We start from the raw sequence: 25,811 nt of genomic DNA, 5'->3' as shown, positions 1-25,811 counted from the left end.
CCTCTTTTTTCCTTTTGACTTTTGTTTCTCGATGGGGGTCGGTATTACAACCAGACAAAAACACTCCTTGGTGATCTGGCTGGTGCAGCAGATGCAAGCTATGCTGGCTCCCTTGCTGTGGCACTTGGTTGCATACATCACAGGTGAAACAGAATTTCATCAGCAATTTCTTTATTTCTGCCCCCAAAGACAGATTAAACTTACTTTTACAGTTTGTTTGTGATAATTACGAATTTGCTCCAAGGCTTTTAACTCTGCTGGGGAGTACTTGAAGTCATGCTAGCATTTTTTTGAAAGAACTAAGCTTCTTGATATCTTACTACTATGAACTTTTCAGATCATGAAGGCTCCTTAGAGATTTGTAAATGAGATTCATCTACTTTATGACATGAGCTTTTAGGTTATCTAGAAACATTTGATGCGAGTTTTAACATTCGGTATCTAGGCTAATGGGTATTTTATTGTCATCACCTAATTGTCAATAGCTGTCGGTTCTCCATCAAATCCTACTTAAACCGAATCAAGTCAAACTGCCCAAGCATTGGCCCACTAGATGCGGTTTACATGGGTTCTTTGGGTACCAGCATGCATAAATTCTATGTAATTTTGGACTTGAATGCATGTGTGCTCAACTATCTTTGGCAAAGCATCTATTTGTTCTCTCCATTTAGTTCTTCTTCTACTTCTTTTTACATGTTTACACTTTGGAAAGTAGTTGACTAAGAAAACACAATGGATTTTGGTGAAAGTACTTCTCAAATCCTTCTTCATATCCTGAGCTTTGTGCATATTCTTCTTAAAGATTCTCACACCCTCTATGACAAAGTTCATGGCCACATTTTCTTGTCTTTTTGGTTTACCCAATCATACTATTCCAGACATACTATAGGATAATTCAACTCATTGATTATGCTCCTTGAATATGTGAAAGTTTGACATGGACAATATCTTTGGAAGGACGAGAGGAGGGAGTAGTTGGTTTTCTAATGGTCGCTTTCGATTAAATTCATGATTTGGTGTAAAACATTATTAAAACTTGTTGAATCAAGCTATATATGTATACTTTTAAGTCTTAAGACACTGCTTAAGCATTGTGGATGAAGTCAATTTCATAAATTTCTGTTTCTTATGCATCTATCACATGAAATTTAAATTTCTCTTTTTTGTGCACAGTGCTGGTGGTATGGCATTGTCAAGTCTGGTTCCTGCAACTGTTAGTTCTATTTCTGCTCTAGCAAAGAGTTCAGTAGCTGGACTACAGATCTGGTCCTTACATGGATTACTTTTGACAATTGAAGCTGCTGGTTTGTCCTACATATCGCATGTTCAGGTAATCTACCTTCCTGTAAGCGTGCACGGTGTAGGATGACTATATCTGTTTGCATATCCTGTTCATATTACTATAGTTATGAGAGATTACATTTGAACTGGTGTTGGAACCAAGCATTGTTAAATCAAGAGATGCAATAAGATTATGTGTTCTCTGAGCATCTTTCTCATGTGGTGTTCCTATAAGGTCTTCATCCTTTTCACTTTACTCCTTTCGGGTGTAACAGCATTTTGGTCTTTGTGTCGCATATTCACACTTATATAATCAACTAATTGCGAGTAAAACTACTTTGCTGTTGCCATACCTTTCAAAAGCTAGTATACATAACTTTTCAGTTTATTGTCCTGTAACAAGATGCTATGAAATTAAGCTTAATGAAGTAGCTGATAGTCTTAAGATCTAATTGTACTTCAATTCTCTATCAATTAATTGCTGCCTTGCTGGTGCTTAGATGTATTAGAATGTGTGTAAATATTACAAGAATATCTAGGTAAATGATATGAGCTGTCCTAGGATATGGGTAGGGTGACTATTTCCCTTCTATTAGCTAGGCTCTTGCTTATTCTTTTTCTTCTCTCTCTCTCTCTCTCTCTCTCTCTTTTCTGGCTTGAGAAATGAGAAGTAGCGAAAGGTAAAGTTCCGTAAACGATGTGAATGAAGAAAGTTTGGTCTGCAACGCAGTGTAGCTTGTGTGGTAGTAAGGAAGAATCATCTGCACCTCTTTTCTCTTTAGCGCCTGTTTTTAGCCTTGATTTAGATGCTTCAGTTGTAACCTGTGGAAGCCAAAGATGGGCTTCAGGCTTGGGAAAGGAGGACGAGGAAGGGATTGAACCCTTTAATATGAAAGCTGGTTCTGTTGGCAATCTATTGGTCAACGTGGAAGGAAGGCAGCAAATTCTATGTGGAAGGAGGATACTTTAATTGGAAACTAGCTCTACTGCAAGCAGCACTGTTGCATTTGTCCATTTTTTAGCATTTGAATAAAATTATACAGCATGCAGGCATAATGATAGTTGTTCATGGCGCCTTACTCTAGTCCATGACCCCATGGGAGACACCCTTTTGGTGTCATATAGTATAATTTTTTATTATTCTTCTGAAGTAAACTTGTATCATTTTCTTATAGAGTGGCATGTGAACATGTCTACAACAAAAATATTTTTGACATTTCTGGCGGTATTCTCAGCATGCATAGTGTGTACTCCTTGGCTCTCTGTCTGATAAATATGGCAATGATAATAGTTTCACAAATTCTAGGCAACCCTTAACCTTGGCCTGGAGATTTTATTGTCTGAGGAAAGCGGATGGGTGGATCTTCAGCAAGGAGTTGGTCGTCTTATTAATGCCATTGTCGCTGTACTTGGTCCTGAGCTTGCTCCAGGCAGCATTTTTTTCTCACACTGCAAGGTACCAAAATGGTTATAATGTGAAGTTTTTGATATCTTTGGACTATTTTTCTCTATATGAATTAGAAGTTGTCTCTTCAGTAGCCTAAGATGAAGTATACTTGTTCTGATTTTCTGTTATTGGCCTGTCAATCTATCGACTATGCCTCTCAATAACTATTTATACTTTTTCTCTGTATCTCTCTTTCAAGGAAAATTATCTTTGATGGCTGAAAATGTTAACGAGTGACATTAATCTTAGGGTGTAGGGAGTTGCATTTCATTGATTTGCTGTTGCACTTGATATATCTGTCACCCTATGTGGGGAAGTGTGTGCTGATTGTGTTACCAGTTCATGTCTTTTTTTTTTTTTTTTATGATTGAAAAGTCTCATCCTGCAATATTACCCTTTTGGGCTGTTAATTAGAATCTCGCTTTACAAGGAAATTAGCTGGAGCCCCTTGAGTGAGTTATCTGCTGATGTACTGGTCTGATTTGGTGCTGAAAGCATATTTTTATTGCAAACATTGTGACAAATTGTGACCGAATCATCTTACTATTAGAAGTATTATATAAGGACCTTCGATCCAAATTACTTTCTTTTACTTTCTCTTTGCAATGAATAAATTGTTTCGTTGGATTTTTTCTTATTTGGATTCACGTTTAGTAATTTATTTTTATTCAGTCTGTGATTGCAGAGATTAGCTCCTGCGAGGAAACTGCAACACTCCTTGAGTACGTCATCTCATTTACAACTTGCCATGGTTTATGATATGCTGTGCTCCTATTGTTCATGATCCTTATTATTATGTGCCGACTGCTGAGACTGGATAACATTTAAGAATCTCTGATGCATGTATTATATGCCACTTATTTGGCAGGAATGTACGATTTACCCAACAGCTTGTTCTTTTTGCACCTCAAGCTCTTTCTGTGCACTCTCATGTGCAAACGCTTCTCCCAACTCTATCCTCAAGACAGGTGCTCTTCTTTGGTGTTTCAGATGTTCTCTTCCCCTCCTCAACTTTAGGTCTTACTGAACCTTTTTTTTCTTCTTCTAAGTAATTGTGCTCTCCTTCTGAATTTGTAATTGCTCTTTGTGTCAGCCAGCACTAAGACATCTGTCTATATCAACCCTGCGTCATCTCATAGAAAAGGATTCGGTAAGCTAAAACGATTTCTTTGCCAAATACTTCTCTTTTTTCTTTCTCTCTGCTCGAGGCTAAGTCTGTAAGTCAAATTTAAAAAGTTGATTCCATTCAAATAATAAAAATTTGGTTGAGGATGCTGGTCCTTGTGTTTTATTTAAAGCCCCTGGATGCTCTGAAAAAATGGTGGCAGCACTTTGTTTGGCATTTTTAATAAGGAATAAGCATTGCATCAACAACTGACTTTGAGTGTCATCTTTCTCTTCTCCTACCTTTAATCCCTATATCGATAAAGCTGTTTGGCATATATATGATCATTTATGGAAATATACCTGAGATTCTGTTCGTCGTTATAACATTTACGACAAAAAGCTTTATTGTTTGCCAAGTCCTGCGACATGTGAGACTGATATCACTCTACTATCATTACCCTTGATAGCTGCAGCCTATTGTCTCTAACTCTTGCTTACAGACCTTTTCTTCCATCTTTGAGATCCCTTGTGGCTTATATATGTAGTGCTAATTTTCTGCACTCAGCATATTTTTTTGTTTTCTTTTACCCCTGCTAAATCTGATGACTACTGTATCTTTAACTCTGATATTCTACAGGTTTCTGTAATTCATGAGCAAATCGAGGAGAACTTATTTCACATGCTGGATGAAGAAACAGATGCAGAGTAAGAGAACGTCAACTATAAACTGTTTTTTTTTATAGGTTTTACCTAACTGCGTTCTGTCTCTCATGTTAGAGTTGTTAATTTGAGGTCCTGTTTTTGTGTTGCAAGTTCTATATAGTAGTCTAATATGAGTCCTAACTTTTTAGCTTTGTAAGTCTTGTTGATGTTTGACAAAGGGAAATTTGGTCGTTGTAAATCTCCTAATAGTCAAACAAAACCTAAGCAAACCACTAAACTAAGTAAAGTGGTAAGCAAGGGTCAAAATTTGCTGGCAATAGCAAGGAGGACAGTAAGATTGCTAATTGTCGCAAGCTAAGTCGAAGATTTGGCAAGATGATTGGTTTACTAGATTAAGAACTAAAATAACTAAATAAATAGGACTTTAGTAAGACGCTATATGATTAGACAAGAAATCAAATGAGAAAAACATTGAGAGAAGGGGATAAACACCATCCAATCATTTAGGCAATTAGAAGGGCGAAGTATAGGGGAAAGAAACTGAGCAACTAATCGAGATTATTGACTCTTAACTAGTTCTAAGCCCTCTCAAGGGTGCATAAAACTACCTAGGTCACACTTTTAAGCCACTCTCATGGTCTTAAACATACATCCAATGGATTAGCACAATGTCAATTCACAAAATCCTTACTCAAATCTCATTCTCATGAGCAATTAAGCAAGATAATAGCATAAGTGTCAACCTTAGTCTTCTTTCTCAATTTGACTAAGGCATCAATAAAACAAACATCCAAGTAATCAACTAGAATACAAGTAGATAATAACCTCGCTATTAATCAATTAATAAGCCCAATCAAACCCCTAACTTATTCAAACACCCAAATCAGTCATGGTTCGGTTTTTACCCTAACCCCAACTAATTAACTACTCACTAATCATCATAGTAATATTAATAAAAGGAAAAATTAACCAATGAACAACTAAAGCAATCAACACAAGATTTAAGACAAGATTAAACTAAGAAACTAAAATCTAAACATGGATTAAACTAAGTAAACAAAAATTAACTAAACAAAAAGATAAAAGTATAAAAGGTAGAGAGAAGAAGAGATATTACTAAAACCATAAAGAAGAAATGAAGATCTTACATAAAGACCACACTTTTTCCCATAATCAAGCTACAAAACCTTGAACATCTACTTTCTCTCTCTAGGGTTTCACTTTCTGTCACTAGATTAAACTAAAAACTCTATAAAAATGATTTTTTGGAATAAAAGTTAATCTGTCATTAAGTGGACAGAGTATTTATATTACTACAAAAACGTGCTAAAAATAGAATTTAAACAAGAAAAAGTCGAGAAAATAACAAGGAGCTGCCGCTCTTTGTTAGTAATTAGGAGCGCCCGTTCTTGACAAAAGTAGGCAATGGAGCGAGTGCTTATGGAGAGCTCTGGTCGCTCCATCATTACTGCCAACAGGTTGGCTGCTCAGCTCATGAGGAGCGTGCGCTCCTCTGTATAACGGAGCGCCCACTCCTAGTAAAGGTGCGCCCGGAGCGCTTACTCAATGGGAGCTCCTTGGTAGCTCCAACTCCAAGCTACTGGTCTCTTGGTGTCCTTGAGCACTGCTCATGTTTCCTACGGAGCACCCGCTCCTTTCTTCTCCTTGCTAGGAGCCCCAGCTCCTTGGTAGCTCCTCGCTCCAAACTTCCTGCCTCATTCTGCTACGTTTTAGAACTTGTAGGAGCGCCCACTCCTCCCCTATTTTGCTCTTTTCTTCTCAGAAATCCACACTAAACACAAAATGTTAATGATCAAAGGGGATGGGGAAAAGCCAATGAATCCTACATACTTAACATGCACTGCTAGAGGATGAAAATGAGGAAATTGGAGGGAGAAAGTGCACTTAAATGCAAAAATATCATGCAAAAACTATCAAAATATAGGCTCACTCATCAATGTTGGCAAAGTTGGTTACCAACATACCGATTGTGCAGCTCGCTTATATAATACAGAAATTAGTCATGCATTTGATCAGGAAAAAAAAAATAGGGGGGGGGGGAGATTTGTGCGGCTTGGGTGGTATTTTATAGAATCAAATTGTGAATTTGATCAGGCAAAGAGAAAGAAGAAAGGGGGTAGAGGGGGGGGGGGTTAGACTAAATTTTTTGCTCCCATTGCTGATGGCATATTAGATCCTACACAAGGGAATATGGTTTGTATCATGCTTCCTAGCACATGTAGTTCAAAGTAGAAGAATATACAGTTCTGAATAAAAGGCTATATCTTACTTTCATACCTAAAAGAACATACAATTCATTATAAAGGTACATGAAGTAAAAGAACATAGTCGTATGATAAAAAATGTACAAGTATAACGAAAAATACATCAACCGGGAGGCAGGAGCATATTACACATCATGCTCCTAGTATACTCCAAGTGTTAGTTCTTGACATCAGTGATGGTTTGGGAATTAGGATATGTTTACGTGTTCTTGGTGTCATTTGCTCCACAAATATGACAAATTCTGTGCTTGTAGTACTAGGTGTCAAGTTTCAGCTGGGCATTTATACCAACATTAACTTCATTTTATACTAATAAATACAGATTAATATAAGTCTTGGTGAATAAATGGCAGCTATTACTACATGAATTGAAGACTTAAACCATAGGCTAAAGCATGACGACTTTTTATGCGGTTATACAAGAGTTATATGCCTGGTGGGATTTATAGTTTTATACAAGAGGTCGTTTGGCGAGTAGGTGGCATTGTGGGGGAAGGCAAGAATGTTTTGGAGATACATGTCTGGTGCAATTTCAGCCTTAATATGTGTTACATTTATTTGTCACAGGATTGGGAACTTGATTCGATCCACAATTATGCGGTTGCTATATGCCTCCTGTCCGACCTGCCCTTCTCATTGGATATCAATATGCCGGAAACTGGTAAGGATGTCTACTCAGTGAAGTTGTGAAAACCCCTGCATGTGTACTTTGTAGATTGAACTCCATCCATAAGAAAATGGGGTCGAAATTCATGATCAAAGCATATGCCAAACTCTAGGATGTAGCTATTCTTTTTGTCTCTGCACATGAGTAAAAACAAAAAATTCTAGTCTAATTGAAGTATTCTTTTCAAGACATAAATAGCATGATGCATAACCTATCAAATTATTGGTCAAAGTCGCAAAGTCAGGTCCAAGAAGTCACATCAGGTCCCATATTCCAGAATGGAGGGAGTAATGATAACGAATGAGTACTCCCTCTGTTTTCTTTTATCATTCTCACTTTTTTGTGCACATCTCCCAGTGCAACACTTTGAACTTAAATATCTTTCATTATATATTAGTAAAATGATAACGATTGAATATTAATAAAGTACTAATCGAGACGAATCAAACAAGAGCCCACATGAGTATATTTTTTCTTATTAAATTCTCTCTAGGTGCGAATAGTGTCAAGATTCCAAGTGAGAAAGATAAAAAAAACAGAGTGAGTATCTTCAAATACAATTAAATATTTTACATAAACATCAAAGTGGGCATTTTCTTAATAGAATATCATTATAATCAGTGGTTGTTTACTTGTTAGGCAGAAAGTGAAATATGTGAGTTTTTGTCAAATACATGTTTTCTGCCTGTGGTTAATTTTTTATTTTTCTTAAATACAGACCACAATTGGATACTATAAGAGGAAAAACCTACCCATAATAAAAGAAATATTACTAAAAGCATGACAATCATGTGAAAAATATCCGAAAGCACATACGTAGGAAAACTCTAGATGCCATATACCACAAAGAAGTTTTAAAAAAGGACATGATCCCAGAGGGCTTCTACTGCACTAACCTTAGTGTCATGGACTCATGGTTCACCTTTTAAATGATTTCATATTGCAATTTGTAGTGCATCCTTGTCTCTTTGAGCAGGACCGCAACCAACGTACAAGATTTGTGACGTAGATGGTGCCTACTGCCGAGTGGGCACAAGAGTGTCAAAATTGAGTGGGGTATCAGATGGGACTTTCGTGACAGTGTCGTGTTTGCATGCATCAAGGCAGCGATATGTGTTGGATTAACACGATTAACACTAGATCTTGGGTAGATAATTAAGGGACTTTCTGTGTGGCTGCCACAGCACCTTAATCATCATCATGAATGCACACCTCAAAAGCACCTGCTATTGTTTGGCTCTTCTAACACCAATCCATATCAGGCATATGTAAGACTTGTCAAAGAAGTAGGACATATTTTGAGCTTCCCTTTTAACCCAAAACCACCCCACACGAAAGAAGTGATAAGGACCCGAGACTGGCATTTTTGTGCAAACATTAGGGGGAAGACTGGCATTTTTGTGCCTTGAGGAGGAGGAATCTGTTAATCATCTCCTCCTCTATTGCCCTTGGGTTCTTTTTCTTTGGCACTTATCTTCATCTTTGTTTTGGTTGAGCTCGGTCCAACCTTCTTCAGTGAAAGATGTTCTTCTTGCCTGGAAAAGAAGGACGAAAAAAGGTTGTTTGCCAAGGTCTTATATATGATTCCTGGCAATTTGTTTTGCACTTCGAAAGAAAGAAACCAACATATTTAGACGGTTTAGCTTTAACTCATGGGATTGAGCTCTGTAGAAGCTTAAATGGAGGACAAGCCTTCTCCATAACAATAAGAAAAACGTCAATAAGAAAGAGCTTGCCAATCTCAGTTCTTCTTAAAGATTAAAAGTCTGAAAATGCTAACACCATTTTTTCCATGACCAAGCTAAAACTACTTTTCTTTTCCAAGAAATGTAATTTTTATTTGCTCATTACAATATACAAATTATAGTATCTACACAAAGAACTGAACATCCAAATTGGCATCTGATTCTTTTATCTGATGCTGCATTCTTTGTTGTCTTTATCAATCATGCTGTGATTCTTTACATTGTCCTTTTCACTAACTCAGTTCGTTGCATCTAGGTGCTCGCAACATCATCTAGAGATTCTCTAGTCAATAGCAGCACTGAACAAGATCCAATACACACTTCAGAAGGTGACTCAGGGTCGGGCGCTGGAGAAGATGATGAAAACATGGTCTCCAGTAGTAAATCTATGCCAAACAATGATCATTCATTGGATGCTTTCAGTGTGATTACTAAAAGGGAAAAGCACCTCAGATACAGGACGAGAGTCTTTGCTGCTGAGTATGTTTCCTTGCTTTTGGCATCAACCTCTTCTGCTGACATTCTTGTATCTTGTGCTTTTATTTCCTTCTGTTCTTAGAGTAGGTTTCACTTCAAAGAGCTAATATGTGAAGGGTGCATATAACCTCTTCAATAATAAAGAGATTTACATGAAGAGACAAGATTTGGGTGGTTAGTTAGAAACATTAATGGAAAGTCTTTAGGTCGTCTCTTGATACAAGGTCTTACCTTTCATGGTGTAGTTGCCAGAGAGACTAAGAAGCCGTGTCACAAGGAACTAATTGCTGCTTAGCAGGTCTCATATGGGACCATGTATCCATGCTACATACGTGCAATATTCATGCATTTTTCCATGTCTCTTATATGATTTAGTTAAATTTCAGGTGTCTAAATCATTTGCCAACAGCTGTTGGAAAGGATCCTGCACATTTTGATCTATCATTGGCAAGGAAACAGAAAAGGGGACCATCCTGTGGTGATTGGCTTGTTCTTCAACTACAGGAGCTAGTTTCACTAGCTTATCAGGTGCTGGTGTCAAATTTTTGGTCATTGGACTTTTTCATTTTAGCTAGTTCCATATCTATTAGTTGTTACTGAAGGATAGGAAGTTTATTTTTGTCAATTGTTCAGATCAGTACCATCAAGTTTGAGAACATGCAGCCAATTGGTGTAGGACTTCTATCTACTATCATGGATAAGGTAGGACTTGCACAAAATGATAATATTTTTTAAGCAATGAATTATCCGGGTTTAAACATCATTGGGTTTCTTCTTCCTATTTGTTTTTTCTCCTCACTTTCACTTTCTCATTTTTCTTTATTTACTCTTTAACTTATTGTTTTATTTTTATTGTTTCATTTGTCATGGAGACTATTTCTTATGACAGTTCATGTTAGACGATCCCAAGTCGTCTTGGGATAGTTGTTGTTGTTATTGTTGTTGATGTTGTAATGGATTGTCTGGGTTGAAAGGGAAAAATGATCAATAGGATTTCATCAGAGCCGTGAGTGAACATTCATCTGTGACAAGGGTCTGAGAAGTTTCTATATAAGATATTAGTGTATAGTTGTTTAAGGACATAAAATATGAAAATATGATTAACACAGCAGAACGGAGTATTATTTTATTTTCAAGATCAAGAAATGGAGGTGTGCTCATATTGAAGCACCAGGCTCCAGCAAGAAAACAGCTGCCAAAAAGTCTAGAAAACACCATCGTTTTGTCCTCTTCATGACAAGATGGCGAGAAATAAGGGACAACATATTGAAGCTTACAATCACATGCTTACTTAGTTTTACCTTTTCTTCATTAATGTCAGTTTGGAGAAGCACCTGATCCAGAACTTCCAGGAGGACTTCTATTAGAACAATACCAGGTATGCAGGGACAAACTTTGAAATTACCTCGTACTATTCGCTCCTCCCTTTCATTAGTACCAGGTTCCTCCTATTTGAGAGGAATTGGGTACTTTTTAAGTAGGCAGTTTAAGAAACCACCACCTTTTTTAATTTCATTTTTCTTTTTAGCAGGCCACCTTTTAAAAACTGTTCACTTCATCTCTTCCAGTTTACCAACTTATGCAAATATTTGCAGATCTAAAAGTTGTGTGATGAACTGGCATAGCTATGGCCGATTAAGAGAGATGATTAGAAAATAAAAAAGAGTTTGTATTGATAATATGAAAATGGGCAGTAAAATAAAAGATAACTTCAAGCATTCGAGAGGCTTGAATCTCTTCCAAGAACAAAGTAAAACTCTTAACAATATTTTTCCATAATCTCTCTCTCTCCAAACTATTCTATTTATAGAGGTTCTTTCCCACTAACCTTCTAGCTTATACCTCAAGCTACCCTTAATTAACATACCTAAAAATGTCCCTCCTCCTTGTATTAGTCTATTACAAGTTGGTTTTTGGACGATAATCTTATCCGACTTGATAAACTAACTCTGTGATTTTGAATTATGTCAGGCACAGCTAGTATCTGCCCTTCGCTCTTCTTTGAACATGTCTTCAAACCCTATTCTCCTAGAGGCAGGCTTACACTTGGCAACTAAGGTCAGACTGTAAATATGACTTGCAATGCCTTGACGTCTATTCTTTGCTTTATTTTAATGAGATTCTTAATATTTTATTTCCAGATATTGATTAGTGGTATAATTCGCGGGGATCAAGCTGCCGTTAAGAGAATATTTTCGTTGATCTCCAGACCACTGAATGACTTTGAGGATCTTTATTATCCCTCTTTTGCAGAATGGGTGTCCTGCAAGGTATAATGTACTTAACACTGACAGTTGTGCAGTATTTAACATGATATGTTATCTTCTTAAGTCTGGACTAAGTTTTCTGGCTTCATCTAGTTGCTGTGGTTTGACGCTTATCAAATCTGTGGTTGTAGATCAAGATAAGATTGCTTGCTGCACATGCTTCGCTAAAATGTTATACATACACTTTATTGAGGGGACACCATGCTGAGGTTCCAGATGAGTATATGGCACTGCTCCCTCTATTTTCCAAAAGCTCCCAAATATTAGGAAAGCGCTGGATTGGACTTCTGAAGGACTACTGTAATCTTTGCTTTAATCTTCACTTAAAGAAAAATGTAAGCTTTGAATCTCTGTGTTCTTAGCTTTAGTACTGTATCCTTCAAGTTCTACAGTTCATATAAGAGTATATTGCTTTCCTAAAATTGCAGTATCTTTCTGACGTGATTTAATGTTGCAGTGGAAGCCCTTTCTTGAGGGAATCAAATCACCTACGGTTGCTTCAAAATTAAAGTCATGTATGGATGAAACTTGGCCAGTCATTTTGCAAGCACTTGCTTTGGATGCTGTTCCTGTCGATGTCAATGTGAACAAATCGTTGGACCAAATTGAGGATAAAATGTTGAAGAACTTCATGTCTGGGTACAGCATGGTTCAACTGGGGTTTGAAGAATTTCAGTTCTTGTGGGCCTTTGCTTTGCTTCTTCTTTTTCAAGGAAAAATTGCTACTGTTGACCAGCAGATATTTCCGTTAGCCTCCGCTAAATCTAAATATGCTGAGTCACAATTTGAAGAAACGCAACCCCTAACTCTGAAGTTATGTGAGATTTTGCTTCCAGTCTTTCGTTCCTTGTGTGCCGAAAAGTTCTTTAGCATGGGGTTCCTTACAACAGAAATCTGTAAAGAACTGCTGCAGGTTGGAAATTTAAGCTTTTCATCTATCTTTTACCAGAATTCTGATGTGTTTTTTTTATCTTGATTTAATGTCCTTGTGCTCCTTAAAACTCTCTTTTGTGCATAATATTTTTGACATATGAATGGGATACCCTTGGTTTATTTATTTTACAATCAGAGTTTGGAGTACCGTTTGGGCTATTAAATCTGGATGTGCAAAGTCTGAATATTTTAGTTAACAAAGGACATACATACCTCATAATAATATACCCTTAATTCAATTACCTATACAATGAATGAATTTCTAAACACTGGTTGGTTTCTATTTTTTCACCCATTAGAGAAGAAATTGAAATGGGAAGGGCCTTCTCATGCTAGTGCACACATTTTTGACAGATGGTGTCCACGTAATCAATTTGCATCCCGAAACTAATGGCAAGGGCACGTTGTATGCACAAACATTATATGTATGTGTGTGTTTGTGTGTATACATATAAAAAAGGTACCACATAGGAGATCTCGAAATTAGAAAAGATTCCTCCGACATATCTCTTGCAGTTCTAGGAAACAATGTTGAGAAAATGTGATATATGACGTCTTTGTTTATAAAGTTATTCGACATCCAAGTCCTTTCGAGGGGCATATTACTTCCACTTATCCTATTTCTTCTTTGTAAAAGATAAGTAAACATGATAGTTGAAGCTGTATCAAGAAGTTCTTCCTAGTCTAAAAAGTAAAATTTTGCTCGATTCAGGCCCTCACTTATGTTGGTGTTGGGGGAGATTCTTGGAATGTCCTTGCTGTCACCGCTTTATCTAAGGTAATATTTTTTTTATAAAGATTAGTTGTATTACTCCCAATATTCCTTTTTGTCTGTTTTGTCAACTTATATCTTTTCGTATTATCAGCAAATTGGTGGTTGTTTAGCTGACTTTACGAAATGCACAACTGTAGCTTGCTAAGAAATAGAGAGTTGTTTAGTTGTTTTGTTGACAAGATTACTGCAAGTGCACCTTCCTGTGAAGTTATATTTTCCACAAATGGTGGAAGTTATTTGCCTAGTCGCACTTACTGATGCACTATCTCGAGGCACCGATGTGGTATTGCTCTTAAGCTTTCAATGACAATAATAACCAAGAAATTTATGTGTATGATCTTAAATTCTTTATATAATAAGCACCCAAGGAATGGAGAATGGGGATTACTTTATTTATCTTTGTATGAGATGAAAAACACTGAAGGTCCTGTATAATTTCTTTTTCAAAAAGTACACTGCCGACTAACAAGATTGGTTGTTTTAGAAACCAATTTGTGTTTAGGGATCAAATCGGCAAAATTGGGAGGATAATGGAAGGTTTTGGAAGCTATCCGGCCAATATATATCTAGCTGAAACATCTGAGAGTACCTGTCTTCAGTTGAAACTTGTTCTTGGAAATTATTCTGAATTGATATCACCATTAAAGTGTACCGTTTTTCCTTTTCCTAGGTGGGCTTTGGTTTGTTGTGGATAAGATGGGTAAACAGGTGCACAAGGTGTCATGAATAGCAGTGATGTGGATTATATTGGATTTGGATAGAAATGCAAGTCAGACTTGAAAATTCAAACATTATTCTATATGTTAACTGAATGACTTGGAAAAAGAGTGTTAGAGAACAGAAAGAAAGATGTAAAAGTGAAGATAGCTGGCATTGAGTTAAATTCTGGAATGCACTCACAAAATGTTGTAATGTTCTAGAATGGAGCAGCTTTGTAGAGGTAAAGTCCAAGTATGCCAGTTAGAAAGAAAGACAGCTTGTAATAAAGGGCACTTACAGCATATGATGATGTGTCTAGATTTCCCTATTGAAGCTAATGATCTAGTTGAGTTTAAGCATATATTTGTGCTTTCAATTATAGAAAATTGTTCGAGATGTTATAAACTTTCCCAGATTCTTAATCAGACCTTGAACATAGCCGAACTGTAAAGTTGATATGTAAAGTATGCTGCACATTTTGGATTTGTGGAGTTATGCATAACATCTTGGAAGGGACTCAAATATTTGCTGAACCAGATTTCGCTGATTTTAAGACATGTTTGTGTACATTGAAAAGGATGTTGGATTAATTTTCAAGCATAAGATCTGAGTAGTTACTAATACCAGACTCAAAGTGAAGCACCTGAGTACCTTAGAAACAAGCAAGACACCTGAAATTGCTTCAGATATTCTAAATTGACAAAGACACTATGCAATAACACTTATGGTATAATGATCAGTAGTTATATCATGTTCCCTACATTGGTCCTGATGGGAGGATACTCATATAGATTTTGATTAGTGTTGCAACTTGCAAGTACCTAAGTGGCCTCTATTTTTGTGATAGATTTTTTGAACAGAGTGGAGCGACAAAAATATGTGTAGCCTCTTCATCTGTCGTCACACTGAAGTCAAAATGTTTTAAAATATGTTAAGCGATGGCATCTTTGGACAGCCTATTTATTAAACTTCCCATCAATTATTTACGAGGATATATCCTATTGCAGTTTCAAATGCTTGCTTGTTCTGCCTTAGTCAGGAGCCTCATTACGTGTATGGTATGTACAATCAACTCTAATAGCAGTTAAAAACCTTCATGTTTGAGCAGGTTGTCCACAATTGTCCAGATGCTTTTCTCAAGGTTGATAGTTTTGTCAGTCTAGCAATGGAGTTGTGCTTGGCCTACCTTTACAAAATCGTTGCAAGGTACTTATTTATGTTAAGAATAAAGTTGACATGAGAACACTTCTTATATGAGAATAGTGAAATTATAATCCATTCCAGTGAAAATTTAATCCTTTTTGAAGATATTATATGGTAATCCTTTTAAAAGATTGGCCCCACAAGGACAAAAGGTTACAATTTAGAGCCCATTTGGTTCACTATTTTTAGGGTCTAAGAAACGGAATCAATTGCCGGTTCCCTTTCTAAATGTTTGGTTTAACCCCTCGTCAATCCATTACCATTACTTGGTGGTAATGGACTCCCCCAATTTGTTTACCTCCCCTCCCCATCAAGTAACAAAATCCATTATTTGGTGGTAATGGTTACCGTTCCAATTTCATTCCATGGCTTGAACCAAACACTCAATAAATATAACCATTTTTTATCACCATTTCCCTCTTTTATTTGTTTCCATTCCCTTTCCATTCCATATCTTGAACCAAACGACCCCTTAGCCAAAATGGATTACATGTTGGTTAAAAAGGATTACAACATAGTGTTCTCATGTTCCCGTATAAGGATAGTTCCCATGGGAACCCAACCCTGTATGTTATTATCTTCAAAATTTTGAAGAATGGAATCAAACTGCTAAACTAACTTCTTCATACTTGTTTTTCAGTAACGACGCCATCCTGTGTGATGAGTCCAGCAGGGAAGGTCTGATATCGGAGTTGTTCACCATTGCAAAGACTTTGTTGAATCGTTTTAAAAATGAAGTATGTTTTTTTCTGTCTTCTTGGACTAAAACCCTCCTTTGCTATCTTTTTATTATTATTACAAACTCTTTTCATTTTGCACAGAACCAATTGAAATTGATCCTGCCATTTATGTTAGCTGGTTACAAGTGTGCTCGAGGGGCTGCAACAGAAGCAAGCTTCTCAAAGATGGTCGAGTTTATTGTTCAGATGTGTGCTTTATTGAACAACTTTGTGGAAGGTAAGGATGATATATGCTTCCGCTCTATGTTCTTATTTAGTTTATGTGTCCTAGATACTTTTACCCATAATAAAATCTATGCTACCCTATGATCCTTGGACTCTCCTGTCACCTCTGCTGTACCTTTACCTGTACCTGTGTCGATACCACTTTAGCAGGAATGGATGGTTTTGGCTAAGGAAAGACAAAAAAGACGTGGCTCTTCCAAAAAAAGGAAACTCAGTTCCAAAAGTTTTTAAAGTTTTTCATCTGATCCAGAACAATAAAATTCGACTTGAAATACAGCAACAATGTCAGAGCCTTATCACTACTCTTACTAGCTTTTACATGTCAAGTTTTTCAAATAACTACCTTTACTTGAAAAAAAGGTTTAAATCACTACCTTTAATGTCCCAAAAATTACACTTTGCTAACATGACAGATTCCGTCAAGACTTCCGTGTGGTGGGGCCCAGTTACCCACTTACTTTTCTTTCTTCCAGATTTTCTGTTCATCTCCTTTATCCCTTTCAACTCTCCAACTTCCCTCATTCACTTCTCACCCGCCTCCGTTCCATCATCTTTACTCGTCACTTTTTTGACCTTTTCCTGTCCAAGTCTTTCGGTCTCTTTATCTTTACATCTCATTCTCTTTTATGCCGTCTTCCTCTCGCTCTTGTATAGAAGCATCAATTCACTTGAGTTTCATCTAAAAGTCTCCTGGTTGTACATGGCTTCTGTTGGTGTTTCCGTTATTATATATTTGCTTGTCAGTGAAGAAGATATGTTCTTTGTGCAGAGAAATCTATTCTTGAGGTTGATATTGTCCATCATCTACAAAATATTATTGGAGCTTGTCAAAACTTTGCTAGCGATTTTGCTAAAGACTGCATAGAGGCAATACATCTTCTGGAAAATAGAAAGTTCAGTTTGCGCAGGCTTCTGTATGCAAAGCTTGCTTTTTGCCTGGAGCAAATGCTATCCTTTGCTGACCTGGTGTATAAGATGGAACTTAGTCCGGAGAAAAAGAGCTCCAAGAATGTGGCTATTTTCATTGGTTGCACTAGGTCTATTCAACTTGTCATTATGGATTCTAATGTACAGGTATGAGAATCTATTGTCTCTATAAATTGCAACAAGCATTGGCTACATAATAATGATCCTTCTGGAAATTCTTGTCTCACAGGTTCAAGCGATTGGGTTGCAAGTTCTCAAGAACATGATTCAGAAGAGCATTAATTCCAAAACCATCTCCTTTCCGTTGCTTTTGATTGGGGAGCTGTTCAGAGATATTTTAATTGTCATTCAGAAAATTATGATGGTAATTTGTGATTAACCTGATAAACTTCTTATTTGAAACTTGGCTTTCTATCAGTCTGATGGGTCGGTGTTGTGGTCAGAAACCTGTAACGAGGGAGTCAGCTGCTCTTGCTGGAGAGTGTCTGAGAACCTTGGTGCTTATGCAAACACTTCCAAAGGATGTTGAGATTCAACAGGGGCTTATGAATTTACTTCTTGAAGCAGTTGTCATGATATTGTCTGGCACAGAAAACAGCCTTGCTGAGGTATTCCCATTGATTTGGTGTAGAATTACAGGCTTACTGCTAAAATTCATCTCTAGAATCAGTTTTAATCTGTGATTACTATTTATGTAGGAAACAAGTGACTTAAGAAGCACTGCCATCAGACTTGTTTCTCATGTTGCTCAGATTCCCTCTGCTGCAGAACACCTGAAGGAGGCTTTGCTTAGAATGCCTGCAACACTTAGGCAACAGATACAGGTAGTTTATTTTCTTCTGAAGCTAGCTACCCAATTCCCAGTATCATTGTTGGGTCCTCTTCTCAGGCAAGAAGACTTGCAAGTTAACCAGTCCAGAAGCTGCATGTCTTTCTGTTATAAGACCTTAATAGATGTTCCAGGAAAAGACAAACCATAAGATTGTTGCATGAATATGTGGCTTCCGTACGTTCTACTGTGATGGGTGTTCCAAACTGCAGGAAGCTTTTTGCCTCAGTGTAGTATATATTCTTAATCATGCCCTTCTATGAGTTTCTTGTAATGTATGTTGTGTGGGGGCAATGTGATCTCCTTCGTGTTATTATCTGAGGCTTGTCTCTATTATACTGTTCAATTGGCTCTCAGCCTTTTATCTTATGTATACGCCCCTGTTCTTTCACAGAATGTTATCCGTGCATCAGTTACACAAGAACACCAGACATCACAGGTCAAACCTAGTGCAGGAACGTTAGAAATTAAATTGCCAAATCAATCATATGAAAGCAAAGAGGAAAATTCTGAAACAAGGTCCCCACATCAGTCTGTAGATGAAGATGAAGATGAAGATGATTGGGATACTTTCCAGTCATTTCCTGCAGCTACAAATGCAACCAGTGTGGATCCTATACCATATGATGAGAGTTCATCCATGCTTGAAGATGATGCTTTTCAGGAGTTTACAGGCTCGACACCATCTAACAATGTAGCTGAGACTGTTTCTGAACATCACCAAAATGATGAAGAAAAAGAATCGCCTCAAAAGAAGGATGTACATGGGTCTGAAAGTAGGTACCTGGCTTCGGAGGCAACTGATAGTTCTGAATCCCATGACTTCAGTAATATCATCGTAGTTGAATCCGTCCAGGAGGACGATCTTGTCTCATCTAATTCTCAGCGACCTAGCAACAGCACACAAGAAGATGATGCTTTACATGAGTTTCCGGCCTCCATACCTTGTGATGTTTTAAAGGAGACACATTCTGAACATCACCAAAATGGAGAAGAGGAAGTTCCTCAAGAATCTAAAAGTTCTGAGTCCAAGGATATCAGTAAAATTCCGGGAGATGCACCCATCGGAAATGAAGATTTGACCTCATCGAATAATCAACAGCCTAACGACAGCGCAGAAGAAGCAGGTGAAATTGAAGTTTTGATGGGATCACCGCAGAAAATTGCTGTACATGAACCTGAAAGTTGTGAATCCCGGGACTTCAGTAATGTTTCAGGAGTACCACCCATTGGAAATACTGATCTTACTTCATTTAATTCTCAGCAATCTGACAACAGTGCACACGAAGCAGGTGAAGAAGTTGATGTTGTGATGGGAAGTTTGATGAACAAGGAAAGCCCCAGTGTTTCATTACCAGTTGACGACTCCCCCAATTCAGCTCCCCTGACGCCAGATGTGTATCTTGAGGCTTCGTGTTTAGATGTAGACAAATTGCATGATCAACAGCAAGAATCTGCAGGTGATTCTGTAATCCTGGCCTCGGCCCACAGCGAGAGTATTGTGGCTCCTGAATATGTCAACAGCTCAGACAAATCTGGAAACCAAGATTGTACAAAGGCTAGTGAATCAGAACCTAAACAGTAAACACCCATGATAATTGTAGCAAGACAGAGCTTTGCCAACTTTCACACTTGTACGAACTTTTGTGTAAATTTTTTTTCTTTTGAGGAAAGCTTCTATGTAAATTTTTCTTTGGAAAAAGATATATATACAGGATTTAAGGTTACTAACCTGCATGAATATGATCAAACAAATTTGGTACATAGAGAGTAGACTTCTCTTTTTACAAACGTTCAAAAGCTTTCCTAATTTTAATACTTCCTCTTCACGTTAGTTGAAAATTTGCAACCCTTCCTTTTTCTTCAAGTTTCGAATTAGATGCAGAATTAATTTTTTTAATCTCTTCATCTCATGGTGTCCTTTATATTTCTCTCCACTTTTTTCTTTAACACGACTTCTGTCTTGCACTCATGTTGCAGTGCATTTGCAACCAATAGTTGGAATTATTTTAATCTATTCTTCCTTTTTATTATTATTAAGTAATCTGTCAAAAAATTATTATTGAATAATCAATATGCAAATATAAATATTCTGTGTATGATTTTGATTATCTTATAATAAATTTCAATAAGGGTCGATAAATTTATATTGCATGTCAATTAGGCGAATGGTACACACACCAATTAAAAACGGGCTTTGCTAAGCACCGCCCTGATTTTTCCTATTTACGCCCTGTATTTTAGTACAAAAATACATGGTATTTTTTTTTAATACATGACATCCTTTCCTCTTTCCCTTTCTCCTTTCCTCTTTCCCTTTCTTTATTTAAACCCCACATTTCCCATGTTTTCCACACATTTCACTTTCACTTTCCAAACTTTGTTTATTGGGTTTCTTTTTCAAGAAATTTCCGGCATTGACCAAGGTATTTGGCGGCGTTGACCAACATTGACCGGCGTTGACCAACATTGAGCAGCGTTGACCAATCAAGAAGAATTTCCTCCGGCGTAATGGCAAACAATGTGATTTTTTAGACCACGAAACTGGTCAGGCGCCTAATTTAGGCGTCTGACCATATGGTCAGGCGCCTAATTTAGGCGTCTTACCATACGGTCAGGCGCCTAATTTAAGCGTCTCACCATATGGTCAGGCGTCAAACTTAGGCGTCCAACCATGTGGCAAGGCGCCTAAGTTAGGCGTCCAACGGTATGGTGAGGCGCCTAATTTAGACGCCCAACCATATGGTGAGGCGCCAAATTTAGACGCCTGACCATATGGTTAGACGCCTAAATTAGGCGCTTCACCAGTCCATATGGGTTGACAATTTTAGGCGCCTAACTTGTTTTAGAGTTAAGTCAAAGCATGATGTAGAATTTACATATGCTTAAAATATCCGTTTAGAATATGTAAAACAATAATATCTTTACATGGTAGAATATTTGTAAAAATTTACTATGTTTTTGAGCTTAAATGTAGAATTTACATGAATATATGTAGATTTTTAGCATATTATAATACTTATACTTATATTTTCACATGTATCACATGTAGATGTCTTATATGTAGATTTTTAGCATATATTAGACTAGTTATATTTAAATTTCTCATTTGGATTTAACATAATAAATGTTCAATTACATTTAGATTTATACCTATAATAAGAGTTATATATAATTTTTAACATATTAGATGTAGAATTTACATAAAGTGATATATGTAGAATTAAATAATATTATAATAGTTATATTTTTATTTTTAACATGTTAGAGTAGTTATAATATAGTAGACATAAATTATTTAAATTATAATATTTTGCATATTATACTAGGTTATAAGTTCATCCTAAATTATAAAAAACATGAAATATGAAGCAGTATTTTTTTTGGCTATGAATTGCTTACAGGCGTCCTAATTAGGCGCCTGTACCGATGGCGAGGCGTCAAAGCAAGGCGCCTGCACCATAGGTCAAGCGTCTGCTCTAGGCGCCTGCACCAATGGTGAGACGTCTAATCGAGGCGCCTGCACCATTGGTCAGACGCCTAGTTTAGACGCCTGACGTATGGTGCAGGCGCCTTGATTAGACGACTCACCTTTGGTACAGGCGCCTTGATGAGACGCCTCACCTTTGGTGCAGACGCCTTTATTGGACGCCTCTCATCTGGTTCAGGCGCCTAATCACCACTGCTGACTTGTATTTAGATATGTAATTTAACTATGTGATTTAGATATATAATTTATTAAATAGTTTCTATTACTTCTATGGTATTTACTAGGTTCCATATTCGAGCAATGATGGGGACGGGGTTAATTATCACGGTAGATTTCAGATAACTGATGCATTCTCAACGGTTAATGATGCGGTTAACCATCTTAATGAAATTGCAATTTCCATAGGGTTCGAATTGGTTATTGATTCGTATAAGCAGAATCCGACTGGTCCACTGCGTTGCTATTTGAAATGTTTTAGGGGGTCGAGATACTCGGGAAATAAGGTAGATCCGAATATTATGGTGCGACCTAATACATCGACAAAGTTTTGTGGATGTAATTTTATGATTAGGTTGGTTTTGGGGGACAAATGGCATGTGTCTATTCCGAATAGTGATTATGCTTTCCACAACCACGCATTCATAGTATATGCGGAGGGTCACAGACGGACTAGTGGGCTCAATGATGATGCTAGGCGGATGGTTAGACAGATGACTGATGCCGAGACCGCACCCAGAAACATTCAAGCTGCTGTAAATGAGGCATTCCCCCATCTTCACCAAACGATAAAGCATATATACAACGAGAGGTATTTTTACAAGATGGAAGGGCGTGAAGAACGGACTTCAGCTGAAAATTTTCTGTACCTTGCTCGTTCGAAAAACTATGTGTATTGGTCATTACGGGATGATGATGGAGTGATCACTCATGCATTCATGTCTCATCCTGGTGGTACGAACGCATTTCGTACCTATCCATGGGTAGTTGGCATCGATTCAACATATAAAACGAATCGCTATGGTATGCCTTGCATTGAGATGATAGGGGTGGCACCGACAAATATGAACTTCCTTATCGCCTATGCCATAGTGAGGGATGAGAGTGCATACAGTTACCAGTGGGTGTTGCAGTGTCTGCGTATTCTAATTGGCGATGATGTGAGCCCGAGTGTCATATTTACAGATCGAGAATTGGGTTTTGATTAGACCTATTAGGGAAGTTTTTCCAGCTGCTACTCATCTTCTTTGTACATGGCATATTAACAAAGATGTGGAGGCACGAGTTAGTAGATTATGTGGGGGGGCGGAATTTGGAGAGCGATTTCGTGTTGGTCATTGGTGGAGTGTAGTAAATGCAAACACAGAACATAATTATGAGGTTGCATTGGGAAATTTGAAGTCTGCTTGGGCATGGAAGCCCTCCGTTATTAATTATGTTGAGACAACGTGGTTGAATCCACATAAGACCAAGTTTGCTAAAGCATGGACCAACAACGTGCTTCATTTTGGGAACACAACCACATGTAGGGTGGAGAGTGCACATGCAGCTCTGAAAGCGTGGCTACAAACTTCCACTTGTGCCTTGGATACGCTCTTCGCACGTGTTAATTTGTTCATAGATAGCCAGATGATCAAGATCAGGGATAGCTTAGAGAAATCTAGGGCAGAATTGGAAGACAACATATGATAGATCCTTTTCGTCATTTGGTTGGTCATGTCTCCCATTACTGTCTCAATATGCTGAAAATGGAAAACACTAAACGCCTAACCATGGGTAGGGAAGTGTTTGATTATTGTGGTTGTGTGCTTGTGTCTTCTTTTGGTATCCCATGTGCATGTGCCATACAACTTGCTATTAACGAAAACGGGGGATTGTATCTTGATGATATTCATCTTTTCTTCAAGAGTTTGGTGATCGGAGATGGTGTAAATGCATCGGATTACGCTAGTCAATGTGATCAGGATGTTGAATATCTTCAGGGATTACTTGATGAACTTTCTGAGGTTGATCCTGCGATTAGGAGGGGTATAGCAGCCCTTATTCGTCGGCAGTTACACCCAGAGGACGAGGGAGTTCAAGAGCCTCATGTAGTTACTTCTACGAGAGGTAGGCCTCCTGGTTCAACATCTACTAGACGTGACCCGAGTGGTTTCGAACATGCCCAGCACGAATTCCGGGATAGATCAAGGTCTCGTAGTCGTACTCGTACAACTACGACGACCCGATCTACTAGAGATGGAGGTACACATATTTACTGCAATTAACTTCTTTGATGACTTATTTAATACGTTTTTAATCAATCATATTTACTGTGTTAATTGTCTAACTCGTATTTATATAACAGATTCAAGTGCAGCAAATCCATCGACTCGTACTAGTGGAGATAGAGGTACACATATATGAACTGATTTGTTATGTTATTTATCAATTTGATATACAAAAATACTCGTAACTCTTATTTATGTAACAGATTCAAATGCGACAAGAACATTTGAACCGGAGAGATTTGAAAGAAGAGCAGATCCATTTCCTTACGCAGATAACGTACCCGATATCATCATCCCTTTTATAGTTGGGTGGAATGACGTCTTAGGTGATGGGAACTGCGGATTCAGGTGTGTTGCTGATGCTTTCAATGGTGGAGAAGATCGTTGGCCACACGCTCGTCAACACCTTTACAACGAAATTTCAATGAAAAAAATTTACGAGGATGTTTATGGAGGACGAGAGTACGTCGATAGAGCGAGAATTCGTATCATGCACACCAGAGGTCCTGCTCGTCGGGCACATTGGATGGAGTCTATTGCTGATTTGTATGCTGTTGCTACCTTGTACAATTGCTTGTGATGTACTTTACAGTGGGGGAATCAGGTACTTTGTGGGGTTGCTGCACTATTCTACCATTGACTGCACCAGTCGAGGTCACACGACCATGTTATGAGTTTGTTATGGTACACCTTGGAGCACGTAATCAACACTACATCCGCTTATTCATGGCTCCTAATTTCCCGATGCCTCCAATTGCAGTACAATGGTTTGATTTGAGAGATGAAACTGTAGTTGGATGGGAGACTTATTATGCTAGCCGGATTAATTTATGGAATGTTCATCATAGCAATTAAAGTCGATATTATTATTGTAATTGAATATTAGAGTTAGTTCTAATGTAATTGTTATTGTAATATATATTAGAGTTAGTTGTAAGTTCATATTATTGTAATTAACATTGTACATACCTACTATTAAATGAAAGGACAGTTCATTAAAATTAACATTGTACATACCTAATTTAAGCGCCTGTTCCACTGGTGGATCGACTAATCAAGGCGCCTGCACCATTATAGGGGGCGCCTAAATTAGGCGCCTCCACCATTTACCAGGCGCCCAAATCAGGCGCTTGCTCCACTGGTTAGGCGCCTAAATTAGGCGCCTCTACCTAAGACCAGGCGCCCAAATAAGGCGCTTGCTCCATTGGTTAGGCGCCTAAATTAGGCGCCTGACCTATGGTGCAAGCGCCTTAATTAGGCGCTCCTCTAGTGGTGCAAGCGATTTAAATTGACATTGATATATTATACACATTCTAAATGAAAAGGATTGCATTTTTAATTAATTAAAGTTATCTGTTGATATAGCTAGCATTTTGTCATTTACACTTTGAATTTCTTTGATATATCATGATATACATGCTTTTTTGGTATAACATGTTTATCATTAGCTGCATTATTCTTCATTATTCATGACCTTTAATTTTAAAAAATCATGTTTGAGATTATTTTGCGTAGAAGTAAATAGATTTTAATCATAAACAAATTATACACAGTTATAATTAAACAATATTATTTTAAAAGTCATGTTAGTATAAAAAATTGTACAAATAATAGATAATTATATTGATATAAGATGCAAATGAAGCACTAAGTAGTTACATGAAATATCATAAAGTCATGAAATTACATTCAAATGGATAGAAACAATATATATAAAAAAAATATACACTAGAGGTCAAAATAGATTTAGAATAAAAGACGTCAACCTCATACAATAAGATTAC

General features: G+C 37.4%; 3 protein-coding genes across 3 annotated transcripts in view; all 3 read left to right on the top strand.

The window, feature by feature from the left end:
* LOC104905844 (protein SWEETIE) overlaps window positions 1-19,997 on the top strand; it is a 39,389-nt gene extending 19,392 nt beyond the window's left edge. The window contains 25 exon segments of the mRNA XM_010694482.4: window positions 55-143; window positions 1,174-1,330; window positions 2,588-2,737; window positions 3,401-3,450; window positions 3,597-3,696; window positions 3,822-3,878; window positions 4,473-4,540; window positions 7,351-7,444; window positions 9,452-9,675; window positions 10,059-10,200; window positions 10,306-10,374; window positions 10,994-11,050; window positions 11,644-11,730; window positions 11,814-11,942; window positions 12,071-12,274; window positions 12,397-12,852; window positions 13,585-13,650; window positions 15,455-15,552; window positions 16,190-16,286; window positions 16,371-16,506; window positions 17,284-17,588; window positions 17,671-17,805; window positions 17,885-18,049; window positions 18,140-18,265; window positions 18,665-19,997. Of these exon segments, the coding sequence (XP_010692784.2) occupies window positions 55-143; window positions 1,174-1,330; window positions 2,588-2,737; window positions 3,401-3,450; window positions 3,597-3,696; window positions 3,822-3,878; window positions 4,473-4,540; window positions 7,351-7,444; window positions 9,452-9,675; window positions 10,059-10,200; window positions 10,306-10,374; window positions 10,994-11,050; window positions 11,644-11,730; window positions 11,814-11,942; window positions 12,071-12,274; window positions 12,397-12,852; window positions 13,585-13,650; window positions 15,455-15,552; window positions 16,190-16,286; window positions 16,371-16,506; window positions 17,284-17,588; window positions 17,671-17,805; window positions 17,885-18,049; window positions 18,140-18,265; window positions 18,665-19,855 (4,452 nt within the window). The 3' untranslated portion in view covers window positions 19,856-19,997.
* Window positions 19,998-20,666: 669 nt separating this feature from the next.
* Window positions 20,667-22,965, top strand: LOC130590547 (protein FAR1-RELATED SEQUENCE 4-like). Its single transcript, XM_057393051.1, has 2 exons — window positions 20,667-20,793; window positions 22,045-22,965. The coding sequence occupies exons 1-2, from the start codon at window positions 20,782-20,784 to the stop codon at window positions 22,963-22,965; spliced, it is 933 nt and encodes a 310-aa protein (XP_057249034.1). The 5' UTR covers window positions 20,667-20,781.
* Window positions 22,965-25,054, top strand: LOC125495041 (uncharacterized). Its single transcript, XM_048639529.2, has 3 exons — window positions 22,965-24,001; window positions 24,105-24,149; window positions 24,231-25,054. The coding sequence occupies exons 1-3, from the start codon at window positions 23,443-23,445 to the stop codon at window positions 24,605-24,607; spliced, it is 981 nt and encodes a 326-aa protein (XP_048495486.2). The 5' UTR covers window positions 22,965-23,442; the 3' UTR covers window positions 24,608-25,054.
* The last annotated feature ends 757 nt before the right edge of the window (window positions 25,055-25,811 follow it).

This window comes from Beta vulgaris, chromosome 2, assembly GCF_026745355.1.
Source record: "Beta vulgaris subsp. vulgaris cultivar EL10 chromosome 2, EL10.2, whole genome shotgun sequence".
NCBI classification, from domain to species: domain Eukaryota; kingdom Viridiplantae; phylum Streptophyta; class Magnoliopsida; order Caryophyllales; family Amaranthaceae; genus Beta; species Beta vulgaris.
This window is presented reverse-complemented; position numbering and strand designations above follow the sequence as displayed.

Excerpts from the sequence above, each read along its gene's own strand:
- LOC125495041 (XM_048639529.2), top strand. The coding sequence starts at position 23,443 with ATGATAGATCCTTTTCGTCATTTGGTTGGTCATGTCTCCCATTACTGT. Across the intron at positions 24,002-24,104 it reads CCGATCTACTAGAGATGGAG|ATTCAAGTGCAGCAAATCCA; the intron begins GTACACATATTT and ends TTTATATAACAG. Across the intron at positions 24,150-24,230 it reads TCGTACTAGTGGAGATAGAG|ATTCAAATGCGACAAGAACA; the intron begins GTACACATATAT and ends TTTATGTAACAG.